This window comes from Carcharodon carcharias, chromosome 10 (genome assembly GCF_017639515.1).
Source record: "Carcharodon carcharias isolate sCarCar2 chromosome 10, sCarCar2.pri, whole genome shotgun sequence".
Classification (NCBI taxonomy): Eukaryota; Metazoa; Chordata; class Chondrichthyes; order Lamniformes; family Lamnidae; genus Carcharodon; species Carcharodon carcharias.
The window spans coordinates 10,971,079-10,989,136 of record NC_054476.1 but is presented as its reverse complement, the minus strand read 5'-3'; the positions used below and the strand labels follow the sequence as shown (position 1 = coordinate 10,989,136).

At 42.9% G+C, this 18,058-nt stretch overlaps 1 protein-coding gene across 2 annotated transcripts in view; it reads right to left on the bottom strand.

The window, feature by feature from the left end:
- The window catches only part of alx4a (ALX homeobox 4a), a 49,599-nt gene extending 36,582 nt beyond the window's left edge, over window positions 1-13,017 (bottom strand). For both annotated transcript variants that reach the window (XM_041196926.1, XM_041196925.1), the window contains exon 1: window positions 12,669-13,017. In XM_041196926.1, the coding sequence (XP_041052860.1) occupies window positions 12,669-13,017 (349 nt within the window). The remainder of the gene's footprint in view (window positions 1-12,668) is intronic.
- Window positions 13,018-18,058: the final 5,041 nt, after the last annotated feature.

Sequence of the window (18,058 nt, the reverse complement as noted above, 5' to 3'; positions counted from 1 at the left end):
TTCACCATCCCCTGAGTGAAGAAATTCCTCCTCATCTCAGCCCTAAATGGCCTACCCCTTATTCTGAGTCTGTGTCCCCTGGTTCTAGACTCACCAGCCAGGGCAAACATCCCATTCACATCCACCCTGTCACAACCTGTAAGAATTCTGTACATTTCAATGAGATCACCTCTGACTCTTCAAAACCATAGAGAATACAGGCCCAGTTTCCTCAATCTCTCCTCATAAAACAATCCTGCCATCCCAGGGATTAGTCTGGTGAGCCTCCATCGCACTCCCTCTATGGGGAGTATATCCTTCCTTAGGTAAGGAGACCAAAACTGTACACTTAATATTCCAGGTGTGGTACCATCAAGGTTCTAGACAATTGAAGCAAAACATCTTTACTCCTGTACTCAAATCCCCTTGCCGTGAATTTGTGTTCTTGGGAAGTGGTATTATAAAGGCAGGTGCAGGAATCTGACTGTTGGGCGTGTTGATAACGGGATGAGAAACAATATTGGATTTAACCATCGCGGCTGCATCTAGAGTGTAGTATATTTATCTGATTTCAGATACAGAACAGCACACTGCCTGATTCTTCACTACCCCCATCCTCCCTCACCCTCTCCACCACAAACCCCATCCCACCGTATGTGATATCGGGTACCTCCCAACAAAATCCAGCCAATTTCCTTTCATGGGGTAGAGGGGTGAGGTGTGGGTGAGGTGGGGGCCATGCACAGCATTTTCCTGGTATTTTATTCCTGGTCGTTACACTCCACTTTGCATCACATGTGTTTGGGTGTAACTTTGTATGTTGTTATTTTACACGCTGATAAATTGTTTTTCTTTTAAATTGAAATTTGTGTAAATTTGGTAAGGCTTCTTCTTTAATTCCACACCTTAAATTTACATCCCCCCCCATATCGGTGTTCTGCTCGCCACCAAATGAGCAACAGCTTTGGATGCTCAAGTGAAATCATCAGTGGGGCAGTAAAACTACAGCCTATCCAAACCCTTACTGGGATGTGACTGCATGTATCACTGATTAATCTGTACTAGCTTCCAAGCCGTTAGAAACATACCATGTACCAAGCGGAAAACAATCATAATGGGTTGTTTGCATGGCCTGTTTCAGCTGTCGAGCACCCTCTGTGTAAATAAAATATTTTCTCTGCTCACATGTCCTTCACGACCTTGAACTTTTATTCTACTACCCAATTATAACCAAAAGTACTGTGCTTGGGTTTACACTCCTCTTCCATTAGCTGGTCCTTGCTGATTACTTCCATTCTTCATGGTCTTACACTCAGTCCATCTCTTTGCTCTCTTCACACAGGGCTATGGGCCAAGTGCTGGAAAATGGGATTAGATTAGATAGGTGCTTGATGGCCGGCATGGACACAATGGGCCAAAGTGTCTGTTTCTGTGCTGTATTGCTCATTGACTCTATGACTTTCTAGAACCCAAGTGATTTGGTTGTCCTTGTGAATAAACTGTACTCAGCACTCCAGATGTGCTGTGATCAGAACATTCTGAAGAGACTTTTTTAAATCCTGATTTATGGCGGTAAATGTGTTGAAGATCATGTTAGTTGATACCTGGATTTGGTGAAGGATTTCACATTTCACAAACAATCCTCTTTAGATGGCATTCTTGAATTTATATTTATAACCAGAAGGATTAACTCCACATGGTGCATTCCTAGTTCTTGCAGTTGGATTAGAATTGTGAACTCCAAATTGTATGTGCCACATCAGGGAAACCAGCCCCCAACACCTGCATCACATGGACTGTAGCAGCTCAAGGAAGCAGCTCACCACCAGCTCAAGGGCGTTTAGGGATGGGCAATAAATGCTGGCCTAGCCCGTGAAGCCTACCTCCCGTGAAAGAATAAAAAAGCTTTTGTCAAACGCATTTTGTCAAACGCCTTTTCAACATCCATATGCACAACATCAGCCCTTTCCATTACTTCATTAAAGAATTCAAACAAGTTATTCAAATACAATTCGCAATTAACAAATTCATGCAGGCATTCATTTATTAGCTGATAGTGTTACAAATTCTAAATATTTTGTCCTTGATAATTATCTCCTAAAAGTTTCCCTGCCATGGATTTTAGGCCGAATGGTCTGTAGTGGTCAGGTTTATTGCTCCTTTTTTTAAACATGGGTGTAACATTTGTAATCCTTCAGTTTTTTGCAGCCTCCCCTTCACCCCCCCCAACCACCCCGCCCCCACCCCACCCCCCTCCCCCACCCCATTCCTCTGTATCCAAGGAAGTTTGTGGCCAAAGTCTCTGCAATTTCACCCCCACCCCTTATCTCGCTCAGTTACCCCACCTGAACTGGGTGACTTTCCTACTTTTCAGGATTGCCAACATCTTAATACATTCTCTTTATTTGTAATCTATTCAACATCCCTGTTGCCTTCTCCTTTACCACTGCACTGGCAGCATTTCTCTAGTGAAATCAAAGATAAAGTACTTACCTAATAACTCAGCCACACCCCCTCTCTTTTTGTCCGTAATCGTCCCCATTTTCCTTTTGTGTTTGTTTTTAGGTTCTCTTTTAAGTTAGCCATTAGCCTATCCTCAAATTTCCTCTCCCTCTTTCTTTGTTTTATGCCTTTGCCGTGCTTTATATATTCAGCTTTATTCCCTACTATCTTCTTCATTTTACAATTTCTCTAAGCCTCCTTTTCCTGTCTCATTGTTGCCTCTACTTCTTTTCTGATCCAGGGAGCTCTAGCTTTGGATTGTCTTCTTTTCCCTTCTCATGGGAATGTGTCTACTCTTTGCTTGAACTATCACTCCTTCGAAAGGCTCCTATTGTTCAATTGCTGTTTTATTTACACATTTCTTATTCCAGTCCACCTGACCTAGATCTCTTTTTAACTCCCTCAAGTTAGCATACCACTGCAACCCACCCCCCCCCCCCACAACCCTCCAAGTAGTTAAGTATTTTTTTTAACACTTGATCAGACCTTGTCCTTTTTCATAAGCATTCTAAACTCGGTATTATCGTCACTATTCCTGAAATGTTCTCCTGCTCAAACTGCACTTTATAGCCCAGAACTGAGCCTGGCCTGGCACTGCTCCCTTCCTTGTTAGTTCGGGCACATTGATTGAAAAAATTCTTGTACACCTTTCAGGAATTTCCCCCTCGCTTTGTCCTTTAAAGTGTTACTATCCCACTCTATATTAGGGTAATTGAAGTTCCCCCCATTATTATTACCCTGCAGTTCTTGCTTCTTTCTGTAATTTGCCTGAAAATTTGTTCCTCTATCTCCTTTCAACTATTTGATAGCTTCTTGTATACCCTGAATAGTTTAATAACTCTAATGTTTCTTAATTCTAATCAAATAGGTGCTGCCTTTGAACTCTCAACTACCCAATCCCTCTACAGCGCTATAATTTCATTGATCTATACTGCCACTTTACCTACTCCTTTTAAAAAAATTTCCTGAATTTTTTGTAGCCAGGAATGTTAAGTTCCTAATTCTCCCATTTGAGCCAGGTCTCTCTCATTTCCATTATATCAAAGCCTATGTGATGCCTTGCACCTGCTGCTTATTTATCACGTTCTATGCAATTATACACATGCCCTCCAAACCCATCTTAGGCCACTTTGCATTTGTGGCCCATCTGATCTCCTCCTGTTTTTGAACCATTCTTTACACTGGTGTTATTTGCTTTTCTCAGGTACATAATGCTTCATCTTGGTTCATCCACCTGTCAAATTTATCCTCTCCCACAGTTCTAGTTAACATTCCCAAGAGGGAATTGGCCCCAACCCTGACATCAGTACTAGTTCCAATGCCCCAGGAATCTAAAACCCTCCCTGCTGCATCACTTATCCTGCTACTTTAATCTGTACTATCCTAAAATTCCTATGCTCACTAATGCTTGCCACTGGGATTAATCCAGCGATTACTACCTTTTGAGGACTTTCCTTTTAACTTCCTTCCTAGCTCCTGACTTCAGAACCTCAACCTTCTTTCCTTCCAATGCCGTTAGTAACCATTTGGGCCACCAGCATGGACTTGTTGGGCTGAATGGCCTCCTTAAGTGCTGTGATGAAAATGACTCCCCATCTCTCTTCCCCCTGGCCCCAGCCCCACATACAATCTTATGCACCCTCGGTGATATTCTTTCCCCTGATACTATGGAGGCAACGCATTTTGTGGGCAGTTGCCAAAGCACCTGTTTATCTCATTGTTATCGAATCACCCATGACCACTGCATTTCGACATTTTGGTCTGCCCCCCCCCCCCCCCCCCCCGTGCAGTTCTTTGCTCCCTAGTGCCCTGGATCTGCTCTAAACTGCACTCTCCCAAAGTGTCATCACTCTCTCTGGTCTGCTCCTTGTATACATGTTGGCTTATTTTACATCTGTCAAACAGCTCAGCAGGACCAGAGAAGCCTAAAGAATTGAATTGTTTTGCATGAGAAGCTGGTCAAACTTTGTTATACTTTGAAGTCCGAAGATGATCAAATGTTTTGCTGATTCAAAAAATTACATTTAAAAACAATTATTCTGGACAACTTTAAATACATTTGAATGTTGCAATGATGTGTTTTGAAGTTTAAAATACATAGGAAAATGTCACATTTCGGTTTATCCATACTTAGCTAATGAAGTAAATCTAAAAACGATATTTACATCACCACGCTCTTGTTCACGGAACCACACTGCTCATCTACCTCCCCTTCATTTCAGGTCTTTCTCCCTCTTTCCCTTTCTCCCTCTTTCTCTTTCTTCCTCTGCTCTTCCTTCCTCTCTCTCCCTGTCTCTCTTTCTCTCCTTCCCTCTTTCCCCCCACCCCTCTCTCCCTTCTTCTCTCTCCTCCTCTCCACACTCTCTTCCCCTCTCTCTCCCCCTTTCTCTTTCCCCCCCTCCCACTTTCTCTCCCACTCTCTCTGTGCGTCTCTCTCTGCCCCTCTCTCTGTCCCTCTCCCGCTGCACCCCCTCTCTGCCGCTCTCCCTTTCTCTCTGCCCCATCCCCCTGCCTTCCCTCCCCTCTATCTCCCTTCCCTCTCTCCCTCTTTCTCTCTCTCCCCCTCTCTCTCCCCCTCCCTCTCCCCTCCCTCTCCCCTCCTGTCTCTCCCCCTTTCTTTCTCCCTCTCTCTCATCAAAAAACGTGAGCAAGTTAGTTAAGCACTATTCTCCCTTAATAAATCCATGCTGGCTTTCCTTAATGAACCCACTTTGCTCAGTAACTTTTAATTTTGCCTTGAATTATTGTTTCTAAAAGCTTGCCCACCACAGGGGTTAAACTGACTAGCCAGTATGTGCTGGGTTGATCTTTATGTCCTTTTTTTTGAACAGGTGGAACATTTGTAACTCTCCCATCCTCTGGTATTACCCGAGAGTCTAAGGAAGTTTTTTTTTTAAAGAAAAAAAAATTGAAGAATTGCAATACACTTTAAAAGTGAAGAATAAAGGGTGAGTATCCTCTAGAGTAGGACTGAGTCAACAGGCAGATTTAGAGCTTTATGGCCATGTGCTTTGTCAACTACATGACTACCTCTCCACATGACTTTCTCAAATGTGTTTTCTTTTTGCATGAAACATTGAAATATCAACATGAAATAAAAATACTCCATAAAAATGGAAAAAGAGCCATTTGCACCTGTGTTCTCCTAACATCCCAGTGAATAGAATTATGCACATCACCCAAACACGTCGTGGTAATATGTTAATGTTTAATTTGTAAAAGATTTGCAAAAGATTTCAATATTTTTTTCTGGTATCACCTAACTGAACAGTTAAATTAGAAGCACGAATGAATGGCAGGTTACTTATAAAAGTAATGCATCTAGACAGAGTTTAAGCAGGGTGACACAGGCCTGGTAATACAGAGGGTTTCACACTTAAGAGCCTGAGTTCAAAGCCAGCCCTCGGTGAAGGGCTGTAATGATTTTGTGTGCACTAAAGTTGAGCGATCCCAATACCTTCCCTAATGAGCCGACAGCACAAAATCACTCCTAATTTTGCGCTAATTGTCACTTGGTGAGGTCACAAGATGTTAATAGATAAAATATCACCCTGACTGCAGCATGTTGGAAACTTTCTGACTCTGTGGAACAGACAGCTGTGGAAGAGTAGAGGGAGCTTTGCTTTGTATCTGTGCCCTAACTGGCCTGCGAGTGCCTGATGCTAACACTGCCATAATTGCCTGACACAGGGAGAGTTCCATTCTTCAGCTTGAAATAGGACCAAAGAAAAGATAAGGGCTGAGGTACTTTGTAATCTCGTCTAGCTTCACTCCATGTTGTTCAGTTGATTCTTCTACAAAAGCAACGATTAAAAAGAGGCATCTTCATACTACATGACTTCATTTAATGTTTAGAAAATGTGGGATGCACTTTTTGTAAAGCCTGCTAAACAGTCACTTCAAAATATTAAATACATGTGAGTTGGTTAATTGATTTCCTTTGTATAACTTGTCCCTTTGTGAGCTAAAAATCCACACGTCAGACATCTTGATGTATTTGCTTGTATGATGTGATGTAGGATAAAGGCTATTGTAAACTTCTTGATGAAACATCATTCAGTTAGACTTTATTTATAGGAACTGCACTTTTACAAAGCAATTTTTTTTCTTGCACATGTTATTAGCCGGCATATATAATTAATAGGTTAACCTGGGAAAACGATTCGAAGGCCAGTTATGTTATGGTTTCTGGTTTTATGTGCACATTAACGGATATCTGCGGGTATGAATCGGAATAAGGTGAGGATTTGACTGAAGAGCGACAGCTGTCAGTGCACTCTTCCGAGACAATCTCCCATTGTCCGAATTGCAAACCATCCCCAGAATGGAGCTCTGGTCAGCAGAGTAATGGGCCTGCTAGTCTCGCTCTCCAGTCACGGGCCTGAGACTCGGGGTTCAGGGATGCGAAGTGGCTCAGGTGTGAACGGACACAAATGGGAAGATTCTCAAACACACTGGAAAGGAGCAATGCGGTTAGATTAATTTAAAAAGGTCTTCTCTGGCCCCCACAGTCCCTGTGTTTCGCCGAGTGCCTAACGCAACACGGTCCGGAGTTTGCTTTGATACAGATTCGGTTCAGTTCAAGATATGGCATCATTTTCCAACTTCCTCACGCCGGCTATTGGACCACCTAGTCATGTTATGTTATTGATAACGTTATAATGTGGAGTCAAAGTAACACGCGGGTGCCTGCTGTCTCCTTTTAAATTCAAACCCCGAGAGCAACGCACGAATAATGCACAGCGCTTCTGTCACGGACCTCAGGGGGAACCGCTGTTGGCGTGACCCGCTAGTCCGCAAGTTCCCACTCTCTGCAGTATAACTTCAGTCCCCCGGTTTCTGTGGTTCTTCGTCCTTCACCGTTGAATCCGTATTTCTGAAAATTCAGTACCCTATTTGTGAAAGGTTTTCAGTGAACCTGATTAAAGTTAAGCCAGGCCCAAGTGAAGTTACGGGAAACCCCCAAGAGACACCTTCATCAAGGGTTGGCCCCACTTGATTAAGCTCCCGTGTGGAAGTGGTACCCCGACAGGGGCAAAAGATTTCGATCACACAAGCTGTCCATTGTAAATCGTGAAGGTAAAATCTAAATTTACAAAAGCTTAAGTAATTTTTGCGCTACAAAAAAATCTTAGAGCCGAATATCGACCAGCTGCCTGTTTTGACAGAACGCTAAGAAAATTGAACCACCAGTTATTCTTTCCCGTTATCAAAAAGCCCATGGCGCTTATTTTAATTTTCTTGATAAACTCCAGAATAATTGCCCATGAGCAGGTGGTGATGAGCCACCTTCTTGAACCGCTGCTATCCTTGTAGGTACACCCAGAGTGTTTTTTTTCCCCCTTCTGCAGCTGTTTGGTACAACTGAGTGACTTGCCCGAGCCTTACAGTTGGCCGGTGACAACCAAGCACGTTACTGTGGGCCTGAAGTCATGTGTAGGCTAGACTGGGCGAGGGCGGCAGATTTCCCTCCTTATAAAGGTCACTCGTGACCCAAATGTCTTTAAAAAAAAAGATAATTATTAATAATGCCCCTCACATTTTATTCCAGATTAAATAATCGAATTTAAATTCTCCCAGTACCTGACGTGGGATTTGAGCATGTCGCTCAAGCATTAAGTTTAGGCGTCAGGATTAGCAGTCTAATAACATTACCACTACTCTACCGTGTGTTTTATTATAAAGAATAGTGACGGGGCAAACCAGTTGATTGTCGTGGAACATTAGACTGCAATTGGAATCTAGAGTTCTCGCAAAATTTCTCGAAGAGTTGGTTAAAGTGCTTGGCTGCCGGTCACTTTGTTCCTTAATTGTCTCCTTGTCCCTGGATTCCTGTTTGACTGCACTTGTGAGGGCTCAGGCGTCTATCATAGGAGTGAGGAATCGGGCAATGGGTTAAGATCAGGGCACTGTGAGCGTTCGATTCATCCTAAACAATGCCTTTGGCCGCACCCAAACGTGCCTTAGCAGTTATCTTGGGGGTCACTTTTATGCTTTGACGGATTTACTTGTTTTCAATTCTTTCCACATCATTTCGAGTGTGAAATCGAAGCTGCTCTGTTAGGAAAAGCACTAGGGCAATGTTTGTGTATTATGATGTCTCCCTTAATATTGTGCAGATAATTTGGCTTTCGATCTCTGGTCCTCATCCAAGACAATTTTGTTATATGAATCATTGCACCATCATGAATTTATTAAGGCATCTTGTAACGTGTCAGTCCTGTAACAAGGTTTGATGGGGACATATGACCAAAATGTTAACATTCTTGTGTCAAGCCTTTTTTTCCCCCCCTTCAGTTTCAAACAATAAAACCTCATTCGGTATCCCCAAAGCATTATACAGCCAGGACGCAAAGATGTCTGGTTTAGCTCATCCGCAGAGATGAGGAGACTTCATTCGCAAAAGCGTAAAAGTTTGGAGCTGGAAATATTTGTGTATCTAGAGCCAAGAAACTTTGAGTTACTCCACGACACACGAAGACAGAAAGCTCCTGGGTGGTACAAACTTGCACTTTCTACAGTGGTTTTTAGTCCAGGGCCGAGGTATCCGGTGATTTTTAATGACTATCTCTGTAGTGTAGCCGTACCAGCAGGAACTTCAGCTAATAGCAAGACGGACCCGATAGTGTCTATCCGAGAGAGTGTTTACCCTTTGAACCTCGCAAGGTATCTGCATATTTATTCCCTTTCGCTGCATTGGAAACGCTAACCTTACTTAAATTTAGGAACAAAGGAAACCCGGGGCTTATTCCGGTGGCCAAGACGGTTGGACAAAGAGGGCTGGTTCAACATTAGTATACGTTCTGTTGTGGGTGGAAGTAACAAAGTGATTAACGGTTAAAGAACCGATTTGATAGTGTTATAAACACTGAAATGCAAATAGTCCAATGTGCTGCAGGGGGTAAAAAGGGGTTTGCACCGAATACTTCGGATTAAAGAGCGGTTAGAGTTAAACATTAATAAAACAATGCTCTCAATCAGTATTTATTTCGATGGATGATAAATGCGTTCCTAAGATATTTTAGTTGGAGGGTGCCAGTTCTATTTGGGTGACAAGTACATGGCATCCAAATCTGAAATTTTCCAAAAGTGTGATATTGTGGGCAAGTGGAATTGTATCAAATCGGGTGGCTACCCAGTGGTGATAACAATAAAATCAAACGAGCCGTCTCCGCAAATGAGCTTCCGAGTGTAAGTTTTATTTGCCCGTAACCTCGTGATTGTTCGATATTGTACCTACATATTCACGGGTTCAGTTTGAAATGAACAAAAATACAGGGTTGCGGGGCAAGATCGAAGAGTCGAGCTGTGAGAACATTTCGAGAAGGAGATTGCTTTAAGGGTTGCTAAACGCCGCCTTCACCTGGCCACGGGGGAAATTTCCTGTGTGCGCAGTGTGTAACGAAATCGTAAAGCCGTGTCTACGTGCTGGGTTTATCATGCGGTTCACATTCAACAAGGGGACAAGCCTAATTCGAGCATTTCTACCAGTGGTAAAGATCTGTGCGAAACGGCAGCAAAACGGCGAACAGCAATTTGATGAATTAACGATGGTTATTTTGACTAAGTGATTAATTCCGTGACACGGAGATACGCCCCAAAATACGAAATTGCACTATTGAGTTATTTTAAACCATGTATCTTTGGCAATCATTTATCTGCTACTCCAACCCTCCTCCTCGTTTTTTGTTTTGCCTTCAGACGGGACTATCCTGGGATTCTCCCATCTTTGTGCCTCCACCAATTTGACTTCGTCCAAAATTCTGCTACACTGGCTGGCTGATCAGCAACTCCTTGAATTTCCATTCTCGCCTTTGTGTTCATGTCCCTTCCCTAGCTCAAAACCTCCTCCAGCTCTCCCAAGACTCTGCATCCCTTCCAGCTCTGGATTCCTACGCATTCTCCACTTTCTCCACCCCGCGAGGTGTGTGGCGGTAGGGGACGGGGTGTGGGGGGGAGGGGGGGGGAATGCCTTGAGACTCTTAAGCTCCCGATTTTCCCCGTTTTCATCTTTCTCCTTACTTGGGATCCTCCTGAAACTTCCACCTTCTGCCCTAATCGGACCCTCCTTTGCCTTGGTGCGGATTTTCCACTCAGTACTTGACTGCGAAGCGTCGTTTGTCGTCCCCCATCCCACCCCCCCCCCCCACCTCCATCAAAAACGGCTATGTAAATGCAAGTTGTTGTTGTAAAGCAAATGCTCGAGTATTTGAAAACGCACGAAAAAGGGTGCAAAATAATTTTCAGCGGAGAATTAACAGCCGTTTCTAGAATGAATATAAACACGACCCTCCTTTTTTTTCTTCTCTCTGATCCTGAAATTAGGACATTAAAAGACGGGAATTAACAACACTGCCGGTTTTAAGTTGGTTCTCGCTGCAAAATTCCCGAGAATTGACATTTAGCGAACCAACCGAAAGCAAAATCTGGCGGGCAGCTACTTGAAATGAGCGCCAATGTGGACTGTACATTTCTGTCGTTAATTAGTCATTTTTTCTGGTAATGAACTCTTAATTTTAGATGTTATGGTGTTGCACCACAGGTCCGACTGAACACATCGAGAATTACAGAGCAGGAACGTGTAGGGAAGATGTCCCTGACACATATTCATGGTAAACCTTCACTACAGTGTTTTTGCGAACGCCTTTACTGTAGTTGTGAATCAACTACTGAATAATCAAAATAGCATGGAGTTAACATCAATGTATTTCACAGTAGTGAAAAACACAAGAGAAATGGAGCCTGCGCTACATGGAAAGTGACATTGACCCTATTGGGAGATCGATCGTCACTCAATACATCATCAAGGCGCTCCAAGAGAAAAACAAAGTTCATCTTTTTAGTATAAATCAGTCAAAAGTACGCAGTTCTTTCACTTTCGCTTGTATCGGGCGGTGTTTGTTTTGAAAGCTGTGGTATAAGGGTCACCGCACCTTATTTCTGGAGCACTTCTAGTTTTGGGAGAGAGGGCAGTTTTGGATTTTTGCTGAGGTTGTGGGGTGGGGTGGGGTGGGGTGGGGTGATGCCGGAGCCGGATATTTGCTCTGAGTTGAAGGTGGGAGCTGTTAGCCGCCGCGCGGCCGCCCCCCACGCCCCCACCCCTCCGCCTGTCCTGTCCTGGGCCAGCCGGCTGATGGATGGGTTGTTAATGTAACCCGGGACCCTCTCGACTCGGGGCGCCGCTTCTTCATCAGCTCGGGGGGTTTTTTTTTTGAGTTATTGCCCCTACTCGTACGGCAATTTTAGTGGCAAGTGGAAGACAGCACAGGTGCATCCAGGCGGAAACTAGGGGATGGACAGGAGTGTGTCTCTGGGACAATATGTTGTACAGTGTAGTCTCACATGAATGGTTTTTATTGTGTGCAGCTCGCCTCTCTAAACGCTTGTAGCAACTCAGCGTCCTCGACAACACACATCTCGTCCCCCTCCCAGGTCAGCGCTTTAACCGTCGGCAGCTCCTGAGGACTAACCCTCACCTCCTTTATTGTAGCTATTTTCACTTATTGAATAGACTCCACATATCGCCTGCAGATGTTATCGTTTGTAGCGTCTTAAAGCGCCGTCAGTGCCTAACGTTTTTAACACGGGAGACAAAGGCTGACAGTGAGAATGTGTTCAATGGTCTGTAAGGATAGACAGCACACACACACACACATACACACATACACACACATATACACACACATATACACACACACACATATACACACGCACACACATACACACACACATATACACACACACACATATATACACACGCACACACACACACATACACACAGACACACGTATACACGCATACATGCATACACACACATACACACATATATGCACATAAACGTACATACACACACACATACGCACACTTATACACACATACACACGCACACAGATACATATGCAAACATACATACATAGACACACACGCAGATCCAATAGTCTGTACCTCGCCAAACAACAAAGGGGAAATAATGAAATAAATTCGCCATTGGAGAAGAATGTGATACTGAACAGAACCAACCTTTTAAAGACAGCGCTATTGCATGAAAGTACACTTTTAGTTCAACTCAACGACGAATATTTACCCCCCCCCCTCCCCACCTCCCCCTTTCCCACCCCTTCATAAAAGTAGGAGCTTGTATATTTTCAGAGTCCCCAAACCAAGTTCTCCCGGCGGGGTGACTCACCATAGCAGGGTATCAAGGCGCCGTTGTGACTGCCTTCTTGAATCTTGTTCTCTGCCGGGGACTTGGCGGTCCTGCCAGCGCTCTGCATGTACAGATATTTGTTAAAGGCGCTGTCGCCGGTGGGGTTTTGAATGCTGTTGTCCAATGGCTCACATTCCTGCTGGAAGGGGGTCCTCGACTTGTCACCATAACTTTGGCCTTTGTTGGCCAGGAAGTTGGGGCCGAACTTGTCACTTGGCTGGAATGTTCTAAAAGGAGAGTGTTGATTTTCTCTCCCCTGCGGAGCTGGGTTATAATACGAATCCATACTCGCTATATCACAATAAGACACGCAAGTCTCCCCGTTCATGCCTAAAAATAAGTTTCGAGTACTTTCTGTTTTAAAGAGAAGCGTTCTGGCAGCAAAGCTGGCTGGCGAACGGTTCGAAACCGCGGAGCATAGAGGGGGAGCCGACTTGAACTCGAGTCCTTTTGTGGGTTTTTCGTGAGAGGCAGGGGCTTGTAGATGTTACAACTCGCTATATCCCAGACCCTCAGCGTCTCCCACCTCTCTCTCCCCCCACCTCCCCCGCCCCAATTAATATGTAGATCAGATAAATGGGGAGGTCAGATCTGCTCACAAAACACTTCAAAAGAGAGACAATTAAACACATGACAGTAATGTAATTAGGGGATGAATATATATCTGTTCTTATCTTAAAATCCAACCGGGGCCAATTTAATGGGCATGCTGTACTTGATTTGTAACGCCCTTGTTAAGTACTTGCTTCGCCTGAACTTTGCAGCGCAGTTGTAATTCACGATCATTTATACAGTGGGCTAGTAGTACACGCACGAAACATCTCTAAGAGAACATGTCAATGGTATTTCGTTCAATTCTATAAAAGGTTGGCCGTTTATACTTAAGTACTTAATAGTAAAACGTTCTGAACTGACATTGACTTGAAAGCGACACACATTATCAGAAGAAACTGACATCAAGACTCTTCAATCAAATTAAGAATGTGAGAAATGAAATTGGGATATTTTTCCTCGCCTCGCCAATTCTACTCCACCAAACACTCTATAACAGCTACTTTTACTGAGCGCCAGCATCAATTTTCGTGACTGCCCTAAGGGTAAATCATTTCAACAAAATGCTACTTCTGTTAATGCTCCGAGATCAAGCCTATGTCTTTCCGTGTAACCCCCCACCCCCACCCCCGCTCCACTTTGAAACAGTTTAAGGGACCCCTTCAAACTCTCGATGCCGAACCAGGAGAACTTGCCTATCCACCAACTTTAATTTTCTTTTTTTTTTTGGTTGCCTTTAGTAACCCCGAGTCCTCATGAAAACCGACTCAGAAGTTCCGATTTAAACTTCCTTTTCCCTCATGCCCACCAACGCTCCCCCTCCGCCCCCCGCCCCCCCCCCCCTCCCGACCACCACCACCACCACCTCCCCACCCCTTCCCAGACAATCTAGTGTGTAAGAGCCCGTTTCTACAAACCACTTGGAGGAAGTTCGCAAGCATCTTTAACAAATTTGTACGTCCACTTTTTTTTTTACTAATATGTTATAACTTGTGTATTTGCAATGAACTAGGCACAAAACAGGAAACTTTCTTTTTAGAACAAAGCGGTGCTGTTGCATTGCGATACCAACAGTGGCAAAGTTGAGAATAACGTAAAAAAAATGAAGAAATCATTACTTCAATATTGTAACCTGATTTGGTGAAATGCATTTACTGTCTGCGGCATCACCATACCGATTGTTCTCAGATCATTAAAGTACTGAGTGCAGCGGAAGATCCTTGGTGGCTATTTTACTGGCCAATAAATTCACACTCGCAAAGGAGACAGTTAGAAAATGCAACGCAGATGAGAATGTCCGCACAAAGGAGTTTTATTTGAACGTTTGCACTTTGTGCCTGCTGCATCTTTTAGATTTAAGTGTTAGGTTCACCCTCCATTGCCACGGTATTTGTCAGTCTCCACCATATGAAATTACAGCCTCTGATACAAATGATGGAATTAGTTCTTTTTTTTTTAAAAAAATGCTTTTGCTAATCTCATAACGGGAGCCATTTTAAAATCCAACTATACTCTCCGCATTGCATCACTTCAGGAGATGTTGAGCAGCTCCTGTTGAAACTGTAGCAATCATTTTAAATGTAGCTTCAGGACGGGAGCAATACAACCCACTAAAGAGGCCAAAAATCACCAACCGGGTTCTTGTCTTCAAAGAATAAGACAGAGTCCAGTTTTTTTTTTAAAAATACACATTCCTTTTCATATGTCTGCCGAGGAGAAGCAGCTACAGTAGTGTTATATCTCAAACAAACCTTCATTTTTTGGAGGACTAACAGAGGAATATTCCCCCATTTCTTAAATTAAGCTTTTCTTTTTTTAAAAAAAATGCTTGTTAAAATATTGTTGTCTGAACCTCACTAGATAAGTAATATAGAAGACTGGGCCAGTGGCCGGTAACCATTCAAGAAACTAGTGCAGGTTCTCTTCTCGAACCGCAGCGAGCCTGAGAACCTGTTCCAAGATTTGTTTGTGGTAAAATACAATTTCTGTGATTTTTTTTTTGGTGTGTGTTTTGAATCGCAGTTCAATTGCCTGTAGCTTCTACAACCTTCCCCAAAAGCAAATGCAATTAAAAGGCATGGTGTGAACCTAAAAATGAATACGAGTTCTCCGGGGGTTAATTCTGTACAGGCGCAGTATAGATTTGTGGGGAACCAAGGCTTCATGTAATGTTGAAGTGACAAAAGTCTCTCTGTTCAATGATAGCGCACAATAAAAACCTTTTGTGTAGCGTGACCTTTCCAACGAGTTTATCTAACATGAATGCCCATCACATGAACAATCAACATGAGATTGTACATCCTGTGCGGCAATCTAGTCAGGTAAATAACCTGCAATATGAGATTATTAACTCGAAACTTGAACAGTTTTGCATGTAGGCTATCTAAGTCAAAATGATAAAATGTGGGTGTTTGAACTGTTAGATAATACTATTAAAATAACTATTCAGAAGTAACAAAATGTGTCTGAAATTATATTCTTTAGAGCTCCTCTCACGCTCGTGGTAGTTTTGACTCTTTTTCTGATTTTTACTCCATCAGGTGCAGACAGTTATTAAACGACCAGGGCCACGAATCTAAGTTTCGAGATTTCAGTTACATCGCTATTGTAAGCGGGGATTGAATAACACCAATTGCATTTGGTCGCAGGGTGGGGGGTTGGGTGGGGGGTGGGGGGGAAATAATGCTCTTAACAGAAATGTGACCCTAATAAAGCTAAATTCTTCAGAATAGAGCAGGATAAATCTTGCTAAACTGGCTCGCCATGTCAACGAATGGAATAGAAACATTTACTGGTCTGTTATATCCTTCTGTCCCCTTGTAACAAGCATTGGATACTAAACTGGATTATACCAGAGTTAATAACAGTTAAGATGATAAGGATGTGTTTAAAAAAAATCCTTCCCTACTTCAAAGAAAGCGTTGGTAATGATTTAAGTATTGATCACTTTATTTCGCAAGCCCTTAATGTTGCTGCACTTGGGCCAATATTAAAGATGCACAAATTATGTTCGTTAAATGTTCAGTGGTGAATATGAAGCTGACACCAGAACTTAAAAGATCCTAGAAGATTGATTTAGCTTGGACTTATATTGGCAAAGGAGTAAAAACAGTCCTCAAAAGGTTAATGATATGTTTGAGGTTGTAAATGTTGTCAAAGAGGACAAAGAAATATCCGAACTTTGATTTAAACTATTGGTGGAATAAATTACACAACCTTGAATCATTGATCGAATCTTCAGGATTTACTTACAGGCGATTTCAGCAAGACTGTACAGTTCGAGATGGTCAATATGGAAAGATGACATGAAGTCCTGATGCTACTATGATCCTTTATTAATGCACATGTACTCTTAAAACCAAACATATAATGTGGAATATGTAACAATATGGAATTTACCTGTTAGAACAACCTGCGATGAAATGTATAGACTGTGTGCCGATTGGTGTTCCCATTGCAAATAGACATTTTAAAATTTTGAGAACAGCGCTGAACGCAATCACACTGTAGGACCTTACTTGTTCGCATATCACTTTGCTTTATTACACATTTTTTGGCAACTAAAATTATTTTTCATCCTGTTTTATTTCATAAAACGCTCTGTGTGGTCGAATTTTGGAGTCCGGGCACTTTTACCGCACAATCCGCACCTGAGCCTCGAAGCAGAGCTGCTCCTGTCGAGTGAGCGACATGAGCGAATTGAAAAGCGAATTGCGGGCTGCGGATTACTCAAAGCTAGGCGGTGGTAAGGCAGAGGCCTTGTTGTTGGTCACAGTGTGTTGAATTTCAAGAGCAAAAACACATTCCGCGTTTATTCATTCGTACGACGGCGGTTGGTGGTGGGGGATATTCCTGGCCCTTAAAAAGCCGGAATGATTTTCCGATTAAGTAACAATGTATTTTCATCAAATCATGAACGTGCCAGTGCAAGAAACCCGACAACGCACATGATATTCACCGTTTGGTAAATGCCGATGTCGTTTTCCCCTGTAAATTAACGCTATCAATTAACTCTCCTTGGGTGTTACACCATTGAATAATTCTGCCTTTAGAGCTCTATTTTCACCTAGTCAAGAATCCATTGTTCAGCTGACTATTAAAAGCCAAATTCACCGAGCTAATTGCCCGTGTACGACTATAAATTATTATAATTCTACAATGATTATATGTCATATGTGTATACACGTTGTGTCGAATAATAAACAGATTTGCCTCAACAGCGACCGTTCCTTTCATGGTTTTCTTGAGATCATCCTTTTTGGACTTTGGTCACCAAAATGTCATTTGAAGTTCACGTCCAGTGCTAAAAGTCAGGTAGCCCACAGGTCTCAGGATCATACAAAACATACTTCAACGTTTTACTTTGAAGTTTCGGCATATTTTAGGTTAACTGATTCTTTTGAGGCTTTGCTTCATTAGTTGTAAATAATACATTAATATTTGGGGATATATTTGATTTTTCTGTGGTACTGGAGCCAATACTATTATCTCAGTCAACAACTCTAAATTGCTTCTCGCTTAGACAAAATTTGCAGTCAGTACCTGGAAAGTTAAACTCTCCCCTGTTTATGCAATTGGCCGGGACTTCTCAAGTATTGTAAACTACGTTCCTATATTCTGCTGCCGTGTTTGTATTTCTGACATTTTTTAAAAAATTCTGTAGTGATACACGGAACCCGATCATTAGTGTGTGGCTATCACGGTAGAATTTCGAGCAGATGCTGATGCCGTGTGTGGCGCAGAAGCTGCTGTGATACTGTTGCGTGCTGAGCGGCTGGCGATCGGACCGCCGCACACACTCATTCTGAAGCCGCTGA